General features: G+C 35.0%; 1 protein-coding gene across 1 annotated transcript in view; it reads right to left on the bottom strand.

Moving 5' to 3' along the window:
* The window catches only part of LOC107672068 (focal adhesion kinase 1-like), a 76314-nt gene that overhangs the window by 26352 nt on the left and 39497 nt on the right, over positions 1-10465 (bottom strand). Inside the window, exons 9-20 of the mRNA XM_016465166.1 lie at positions 9223-9363; positions 8805-8882; positions 8631-8729; positions 8418-8535; positions 7964-8003; positions 7576-7634; positions 6868-6885; positions 5341-5397; positions 3837-3857; positions 2860-2957; positions 2184-2268; positions 851-951 (exon numbers count right to left, since the gene is read on the bottom strand). Coding sequence (XP_016320652.1) covers positions 851-951; positions 2184-2268; positions 2860-2957; positions 3837-3857; positions 5341-5397; positions 6868-6885; positions 7576-7634; positions 7964-8003; positions 8418-8535; positions 8631-8729; positions 8805-8882; positions 9223-9363 — 915 coding nt within the window. The remainder of the gene's footprint in view (positions 1-850; positions 952-2183; positions 2269-2859; positions 2958-3836; positions 3858-5340; positions 5398-6867; positions 6886-7575; positions 7635-7963; positions 8004-8417; positions 8536-8630; positions 8730-8804; positions 8883-9222; positions 9364-10465) is intronic.

Below are 10465 nucleotides of genomic sequence, written 5' to 3' on the forward strand. Positions count from 1 at the left end.
GACAAACTGGAGCATCTTAACTTTAAGGTATTATTTTACAAAGATTTGAATTTAATAAGACTTGAATATGCGTTACATTTTCTTATGTTTTTGTCTTATGATTTATTTTTTTTTGACCCCAGGTGACAACAGCAAGCCGCCCATCTTTTATCAGATCACCTGAGACAGATATCGACACCAGGTGTAAACATGGTCTTACGTCAGTGGTTTCTCAACCAGGAGTCCGGGGCCCACTTAGGGGCCTCATCAAACTTAATTTTAAGCCCCTTTAAGTGTTAAAATTATTTACATTTAGTTATATTAACAATTGTAATTAAAATGCTAAAAAAACACTAAAATGAAAATGTACAACTGACATATTTTGAGTTAATTAATTTTATCACAACTGAAGTCCCAGAGGTTCATATCAGCTTAGATAGGAGGGTCTTTGAATACTGTCTTGGGCCTTGGAGTTAAAAACTGGTTCAACTGGTTTATGTTGATGCAGGACCCCTGCTAAAACTAAATCAGACCTTTATTTAGCTATTTATCAGGTAATAGTTTTCCATCTGAAAGCCCTATGCGCACAGAGCGTCTCAGTTGGATTGAATCATCAGAGACGTGCAATGACAAACAGCCACCGCTAGCAATCATCTTTACTACGCATTTATGGCCGGTTTATGAGACAAGCAGTCATGATGGATTCCTCCAGCCTTAACCCGGCTGCCATCTTTGTGAATAACTTGAGTTTAATAGGTTTAATATCAAGTCACGTTCCTTTGAAGATTTAAGACGTGTTCAGTCCCCTCCCTCAAACCCAAATCAAACTGTTACACATAACCCAGATTACCTGCCATCAGAAAAAACCCACCTCCCCCAGCGTGCACAGCTCCATGATGATCCACACTGGGTTTTCTGTAATGATGCCAATCAGCTTTACAATATGTGGGTGATCGAACTGTCGCATGGTCACTGCAGGAACACACAGAGACAAAATTAGTCCAACATCAGGGTTCTGACTTTTTCCAGCAAAGACAAATGATTGTTACAAATGATATTTATTTCAAATAAATGCTGTTCTCTTGAATTTTCTATTAATGAAAGAATCTTGGGGGGAAATGTATCACGGTTTCCACAAAAATATTAAGCAGCACAACCGTTTTCAACACTGATAATAAGAAACGTTTCTTGAGCACCAAATTAGAATAATTATTAGAATAATTTCTGACACTAAAGACTGGAGAAAATGCTAGCTGCTGAAAATTCAGCTGTCACCAAAGAAATAAATTGCATTTAAAAAAAATTAAGAAAACAGTTATTTAAAACTGTAATAAAATGTAACAATATTACTGTTTTACTGTATTTTTTATCAAATAAATGTAGCCTTGGTGAGCATGAGTGACTTCATGAGAGACTTTGAAAACATTAAGAAATCTTGTCGACCCCAAATGGAAGAACTCAAAGTATAATGGAAGTATAATATATTATTCTCATAGTATGTATAAAAATGTCACAACTTCTTGTTTACAGTAAAATCTGAGTCCTGAAACAAAACCAGTGTGAAACCTGGTGATACAGTGGGTATAGAAAACAATCACCCCCTTTAAAATAATCACATTTTGTTGCTTTGCAGCCTGAAATGAAATGTTAGCTTTCACTTGGATGTTATAAATTGCACTGAGTAAATACAGCTGGATAAAACAAAAACTGTGTCCGTCTTCATTACAGCCTGCAAAGCAACAAAATATGATTATTTTAAAGGGGGGTGATTCTTTTCTATACCCACTGTATGTGCATTTTTCAAAAGGCTGCAGTTTTCAGCACTTGTGATTTTCCCAATTGTGGGATGTGCATCATATGTGTATCTACGTAAATCAGGCAAAATAACTGAATTATACAGTTAAGTCAAATTATCTGTGAAGGATCTAAAAGCTGTAGTAAAAACATCATGTCCTGTTTATTAGTGTCTGACCTTTTCTTCACTATCACTCTCACACACATACCAGCACCTGTTCGGGTGTACAAAAGCCAACAGCTGTGCTCTTACAAACTCCACATCCTGAAAATGTTTGGAGTTTCGGCACCAACTAACCAAAACATTCCTCTCAATTACAGTGATGGAATGCTGATGGACGCAGCCATGGGAATGACGCAGACATGCAGTGCTGTTACAGGCTGCTGGGTATCAGTGATTTGACACTCACAGGCCTCCTGGAGAAATTTCTCTCGAACACTGTCCGAGGTGCAATTCTTACACGTCTTTATCGCCACAGAAAGAGCTGGGTTCTCCTGACAGCACAAAAGAAAGAAAAAGCATTTTAATAACCGTTTCCGTAAAGCTTTCAGATTAATACAACATTAGTATTTCTTGCAAAGTCATTTCTGATCATCATCATACCATTGAGTAATTCATACTTTAATATAGACTAAATAAACATTTTTTTAAAAATAATACGTTTATTCAATAAGGATGCATTCAATCAAAAGTGACAGTAAAGACTTTTACATTGTTACAAAAAAATAAATACATTTCAAAAAATGCTGTTCTTTTGAATACTAAAGTCTGGAGTAATTGCTGCTGAAAATCCAGCTTTGCCATCACAGAAATTAATTGCATTTTAAAATATATTAATATTGAAAACAGTTATTTTAAATTGTAATATATTTCACAATATTTTAAATTTTACAATAAATAAATAAATTAATTAAATTAAATTAATTAAATAAATTTTACTGTATTTCTGATCAAATAAATGCAGCCTTGGTGAGCATAATAGACTTCCTTTGAACAGTAGTATAAATAAATAAGTTATACACAAGTTAACACAACAACAACACACAGTTAAATAATTTAATAAAATTTAATCAAGTCATTTATACCGGACATATGTAAATCCCTTGATGGACATCTCCAAACTGGCCCTCTCCGATACAGCGTCCCAGCTCAATTCTATCTCTTTGGATCTCATAGTCCCTGGCTGAAAGACAAAATGGACCCATTCAACAAACACTTAAAAATACCACTTCATAAATGATTATCTCAAGCCACTTTCCACCATGTACTCAGAAAAAGAAAAGACACCATGCAATTCTTCAGTCTGTCTGTATCAGTACATATACAGTATGCTTTTCAATATAGAATCCATCCCATACATGCCATAGCAACCCAATTATCAATCAAAAATGCATACAAGACTCAGTAAAGAAATTATACTAATGGTTCTTCATTAAAGGGACCGTTCACCAAAAAAAGAAAATTCTTTCATCATTTAGTCACACTCAAGTTGCTCCAAACCATGTGTGAATTTCTTTCTTCTACTGAGAACAAAAAAGAATGTGGGAAACCAAACAGTTTTTGGTTCCCATTTACTTCCATAGTACTTTCTTCCATACCATGGAAGTCAATGGGGATGAGCAACTGTTGGTTACTGATGGTCTTCAAACTATCTTCTTTTATGTTCAACGGAAGAAGGACATTTTTACAGGTTTGGAACAACTTGAGTTTCAGCAAATAATGATATAATTCTCATTTTTGGATGAACTATCCCTTTAAGAAGAACAAATCAATAATCACTTGAACAACCTCTTTGAACATCCATATGTAAAAGTGTCAAAGCCAGTTCGGAGCACCTTAATTGGAACTTGAAGGTGTCAGTTAAAATTCTGCATATGTGTATAAAACCAAAAAAAACAATTATTTCTGTTTACAACATCAGTAAATGAAGAAAGATATAAAGATTCAACCACAAGAAACACAAACAGGCAAAGCAAAAGCAACACACAGGCCCCACCGTCACACATGAAGTCTCAAGCATGTGGAGAAAAGGGAATGAAAACAGCAGGAGAAACAGCTTTACCTTCATCTAGTCCATAATATTCTGTTGTGCCAATAACGAGAGAAAACAAAGTGGCAAATATAACACTGAATAGCATTAAGGTCACCATTAACTGATAATTATTTCCTTTTATAATAGGACATTTTTATTAATAAAAGCAATGTTTACAAAATCCAAACAAATCTTGTTATTAAGGCCCAGTGATTTTAACACTTATATGTTCATTTCATAGTTGTGAGCAACTTATTTAATATTAAACAGCATAATTTCCTTAAAAACAATACTGCTTGTGGAGCAAATTGGTAAATAAAAAATAATATCCTGTGTAGCAGTGAAATCTGTATTACAGGGGTAAAAACTTGTTAATTTGATTAAAAAATTAATGTATTTAAAACATTAAAAGGCACATGAAATATAAAATATTTAAAATACAAATCAAACCTTTAATAATAAAACTTACAATTTTATTGATATATCAATATTATTTCAATAACATGAAATGCCACAAGAAGGTTAGATAAATGTATGAACAATATCTTATTTCAGGTATACAAAAAAAGAAGTAAAATTGTAATAAAGAAATATCTAATAAAATGTACATTTTATACTACTGTAATTTAACCCTAAAAATGCTTTACTATAAAAAATGTTGTTCCAGTAAAAGATGATTTCAGATTACAAACGTACAAGAATATTAATAAAACATATATTAAATAAATTGATCAAATAAGGTAAATGTTCTCCAAGACATGGCACAACAATAGTGCACATGCTCAGGTTCAAGTCTTTGCAGCGACAAGACTTTCTTTCCAATAATTTGCTAAATAATTTACCCAAAATAACAACATGACAAAGCTAAATGATTGTTCCATTTATAAAATGGACATTTAACATCATATCCATTTCAGTGCATGCTCACCACTGCACTATGTCTTTCTCATGTGTCCATTAAGCACATGGCACAGCGTCCATGTGCCCAGTGCTGGTCAATGAATGGAATTAGTTCTATTATTACTTTACAATACAGCTTCCTCTACTCAAGCCCACACTAAGCAAATGATGTTTGACTGAGACCCAAGCGCACAGAAAGGAAGAGACAAAACTGAACACCGTGTTACTCTAGAGTTCAGTTTCAGACCTAAACGAACAGCTAAGCAGAAAGCGACACCGACTCAAGCAGCTATAAACGTCTCAAGAGCTTCTGCGTCTGTGATGCCAAACAGCGTGTTCAAAAGTCAGGTAGATAATAAGAAGTAGGTTAGGAAAATGTGTAGAGTGATATATTTGCTTTAGAGGATGCTTTTAGAATATTGAACGGCTGAACTAATGCATACAAGGGTGTCGTGTAGAAGAACCCATTTATCTTCCAGATTTAAAGACTTCAAGTCATTTAAGACATACTGAAATATTCACTGTATACAATTCAAAATGATCTAATTTTTGCTTGTACAATCAGTGTTACAGTGATTTTAAGCCAAAGCACCATAATACTGGTCTGAGATCAGTATGAACCTGTGATACTCACTGGAAGGCATGGTGTATGTGTCCTCTTCGTCTATGATCTCAGCGTAGTCGTCTGTTTCTGAAAAGGGAAAACAGTATTTTAAGTCCAAATGTTCCCACGTTTTCTCATCTCCGGCTCTCACACAGTCTTAGGCAATTACACATGTCGTCTCTTCCCCATTAACGCTGCAGTGCTAAGTTTAAAAGTGTTACCGTGTCTATGTATTCTGCAGGAGCTTGAGTTGGCTTCGATCACATCCACACAGCTGTGATATCTGAGTGTGTTTAAAGAGCGAGTACATCTGGCTGAGGGGGGGAACTTTCTGTCCGAAGCATTAGTATCATTGGGGAAAACAGATGAACTCATGGGTAATTTGACAGCTTTTGTGTCTGTCCTGTCTGGTTTTAAGGAAAAATGTTTTGTCAAATATTCTCTATGCTGCAATGCGGCAAAAGCCAACAGATTTTGACAGCTCATATTGACTGTCAGTGAAGTCCCATGAGTGGCATGCTGAGAGCAAACACTTTCCCCTTACCGTGAGAGAAAGGGATGTGTGTTTTCAGTAGATAAAGTCTCCAACGTGGCAAAGCTTACTAGTTTTACCAGATCAAAACATCAAATTCCATTGTAAGCTACTGCTGCGAGAGATCAGATACACACCTAGGTATTTTGTTTTTCTTGAGTTCACAGGGCTGAAACATGCGAACTGAATGCACTTAAACTGTGCTATCAAAGAGAAAAACATTGAAGCAAGCAACTGTTCACATTTCTTCTGAAGTTTCAGAAATTAGTTCTTCTAGAGGGAGAAACTTCAGCTCACTTTGATTTATACTTAACATTCTTTTTGCACTCATTTCTGAGAAATAAATCTTGTGTTGAGTTAGTGTTCAATTGCATGAAGCAATTCACTTGAAGCAATATGACTGGTCAATATAGCTAAAAAATTTATTCATCTTATATATAACTATAAAATAATAATACAATGATTAAAATATATTAAAACTGATATTTTTTTTAGCCTTTTGGTGATATTTAATATACATGTTGCTTTAAAAGGCATGTTTTCCAACTTGTTTTTCAATTTGGAAATATCATTAAGACTTTTCAATTATATTCATAAAAATAAAGTAATTAACTGTACTATCCTACCTATAAATATGTTTCAATACAACATTTTATTGTAAGTATAAAAAAACCATGTAGAGACTTTTGTGAACATTTCTGAGCAATGGAGCAAATCAGTTTTGAACTGATTCAGAGAAAAAAAAAATCTAAAGAAATTTTTGCAACTGAAATTTACATTTTTGAATTTAAATTTAAATTTAAAGTTATTCTCAAGTCACAAGAAAAAAATGGACTCTAATACTAAAACTAGTACCTATAGGAAACTTAAATGTGCATTAGAATCATTGGGATATTCACAATGTTGTATTTTATCACCCAGAAAATCACTGTTGAAAATCACAAGATGATCACAAGATCATATATTGTGAATATTCAATAACTTGCCCCGCTCAAGCAATAAGACATATTAAAATTGGACTTTACCATCCCCACCAATATCATCTGTGGATCCAATCAGCATGCAAAAGAATTAAAAGAGAGACAGAGAGACAGAGAGAAAGAGAAAGCATTAGATTAATGTCTTTATCAAAAGACATTACTGAGGAGAGGCAACAGAACGAAAGAGTATTTCATGGCTGTTACACAATGCAATGAAATAAAGCCCCAAACCATTATTATCAACAAAAAGATCTTGAAAATTTGCATTCTCATTCTTTAGGTTATATTAAAAACACATGCACTATCAAGGTGGGGACTTTCCAGTGACTTTAGCTACTGTTACTACACTGAGCTAATGATATTTTCTATCCTCTAAACCTCACACAACCTTTTTGCATTTTTATTAAGACATTATTTAGTACTTTCATTAAGCCATTTTCCTTGTGGGGACCATTGACCCATGTAATTTAGATGACTTCAGGTTTAACGATCCTTGTGGGGACATTCAGTCCCCATAATGCAAGCAAAACATGTCTTACACACACACAACAGTAAACTGCAACAGGGTTTGAGAGTATTTTAGAATTACAGGGCTGAGCAGCATTTTAGAAACAAAGCAACAGACATTCATTTCGACTAGCACAACAGCTCAGAATTAAGCGTAGAAAACATCAGAGGGTTACACAACATGGTTGGAATTAGTTAAGGATTAAGTTCATTATCAATGATAATGTCCTCTTAGATGAATCTTACCTGAAATGGAGATGGCTTTGGCCCGGACTCCTTGCAATCTTTTCTCATGGTTTGCCGATCTGTGAGATAAAGGTTGAAGAAGATGAATTGTGTACATTTTCAATCAAACTTAATCACAGCATGACCTTTTCCACACTGATCTGTGCTGAAGCCATTGAGCTGGTCTGTTCCATTAGCGTGTGCGGGGGATGGCATAACAGATGGGCACTACCACAGTCACGTTAATGGGAGCTGGGCTGCGGGTCACATTAGTTAAGGGTACACTGAGAGATTCCACATGTTTGAGCCAAAGAGGCCAAAAGAGCAAGAACAGGGCGAACTGAATCGATCTAACGAAAAATTGTTGGAAAAGGGAAGGATACCTGAGGGTCGGAGTTTTGCAACTTACTTTGGAGCTTTTGGGATAGATGGAAGAGCTCTCTCTCCTTCTGTTGACAAACATTGAGAAATAAAATTTAGAAGAGAAAAAAAAAACAGTAAAATAGTGAAATATTAACATTTAAAATAGTTGTTTTCTATTTACATATATTTTAATTTTGCAAAGCTGAATTTTCAGCAGCCATTACTCCAGTCTTCAGTGTCGCATGATCCCTCAGAAATCATTCTGATATGCTGATTTAGTGTTCAAGTTGAAAACGTATCTGCTGCTTAATATTTTGCTTGAAATCATGTTCTTTTGAAACACTTTTTCAGGATTCTTTGTTGAACATAAGGTTAAAAAACAGCATTTATTTCAAATGGAAATCTTTTGTAACATAAATGTCTTTCCTGTCACTTTTGATCAATTTAATGCGCTTTCCTGAATAAATATTTATATTTGTGTGTGCGTGTTGTGGTCTCACCTTTCTGTACATGGACAATAAACGATGAAGAAGTTCCGTTAACAAGTCTACAGTAACCATCAATGAGATCGGCCATGTTCTCCGCTGTGTTCAGTGCTGTAGTTGTTACTGTCAGAGGCTTTAACAAGAACACACAGGTCCCAAACTGCACCATATCCATGTATAAAAACCACACAAGACAAAATGATACACTGAAAAAAGTGTGGATGTTACCTCAGGTGCTCCAGCCACGTCTAACTGCAGCATTCCCTTCCTGTCTCGCTCCTCGAACTGGATACTCTGCACTTGTGTGAAGTTAGCGAGGTGTGTTGGCTACAAAGAAACAGATACAGACATTAGATTCACTGTCCAACTGTCTATCAATCCATCGGACTGTACACTACTTACGTTTGAGCCTTTGTCTGTCAGATAACTGATGCCCTCCTCGGGTCCGATGGCCAACTCCACTGATATCACCCAGCTCGACTATCACACACAACAGCAGACACATTCAACTCAAACACTTCATGAAACACACACAAACTGGTAAATACAATGCAAATGGATTTTCCCCTCCCAGTGATGAATAATTACTTATGAGCACTATTTTAAAAAAGAAATGAACAACTAAAAACTACAGTGTAGGAATATATTGAGAAAGGATGGAGAAATTCTTCATCTTTCAGCCAACAGAGGGCACTGCAGACCATTAAAGAAGTCTATCACCATTAAGGCAGAAATAATAAATCAGGAGGGTTAATACATGTAAATGACTTGTGTCTTTATTTTAATGAAGTGAATTAATTACCATCTAAACTCAACTCACCCCGAGAGCGCATTTAAAACACTCCTTATCAAATCTGTATATAGGTGAAAGGATCTCAAAGAACTTGAGGATACACTGCTCGTCGTTCAGATTGGCGAACTGTTTAAAAGTCTGCTGGATCAGTTTCCGCAGGGATTTAGCCTGCAAAGACAAAATACAATGACTTGTAATTAAAATACAACATTAATTACAAACCCTTAAAGGTGAAGTGTGTGATTTTTTTGAGATGATGAAATACTTCCTCCTATACAAGTTTAACAAGTATAAGTCAACTATATGCCATTCATAAAATGACTTCGAGAGATTGTAAACACTGAAAGACTGCTCTGTTTCCTCTAGCTCAATCAATGGCACACGTTTGAGGCGGGACTACCTGTTTGGTCTTGCCTGATGCAAAAATTACACACTTCACCTTTAGGTGTAGACAGCAAGAGCCTTAATGCAACAAACTGGGACATTTGAACCTTTATACAAGGAAAAATACATTAATAAATTCATTCTCTAAATCAATATCTTCAGAGAGAAGGAATTGAGGCCTGTGAATCATTTTGATGGCTCAAGAATAAGACCACAGAAAATCGCTAAATGTATGAATAAAACTGTCTGCAGCAGTTAGGACATAGTTTTATCTCAATAAGCGGTCTTAATCTAAATTTAAAATTACAAGCAGGTTCCTAAAAGCATTCAAACCAATCTTTAATGGTGTAAACAAGCCCTGTCAAATTACACAAACATTTTCAAGAAGTACTCATTATTCAGAGATGATAATTAGACAATTAGAATCAGGGTCCTCTCCTTGAGAGATGTTGAATATTTGTTAGTCTAAAGGTTCTCGAATTAAAAACCCTAAAACTGGTTGGTAATTTTCTCTTCCCTCTTGACATGGGCTTGGGTTTCCATGGCAACCTATGAAAAGGAGGTGATTTTGGGCTGCTTTGGGGTAGAATGTAAAATATAAAACAGAAGAGCAGAAGAGAGTGAAAGCCACAAAATTTGCAGAAAATCTCCTTTATAATAAAGAACAGGGAAATCCCTCGGGAGCACAAATGCCATTTCCATTCTCAATCTCAATTCCCAAATGCATTTAAACACACACAATTAGAATTTACTCTAACAATTAATGATGCAACGAGCAGGAAAAAATTAGCAGCACAGAAGATTATTACTGCAAAACTGCAAAGGTGAACTGCATAATATTTGGATATTAAAATATTTTCTTTTCTTTTTTTTTTTTTTTTTTTTT

The sequence above is a fragment of the Sinocyclocheilus anshuiensis genome, unplaced genomic scaffold (genome assembly GCF_001515605.1).
Source record: "Sinocyclocheilus anshuiensis isolate Anshui unplaced genomic scaffold, SAMN03320099.WGS_v1.1 scaffold902, whole genome shotgun sequence".
NCBI classification, from domain to species: domain Eukaryota; kingdom Metazoa; phylum Chordata; class Actinopteri; order Cypriniformes; family Cyprinidae; genus Sinocyclocheilus; species Sinocyclocheilus anshuiensis.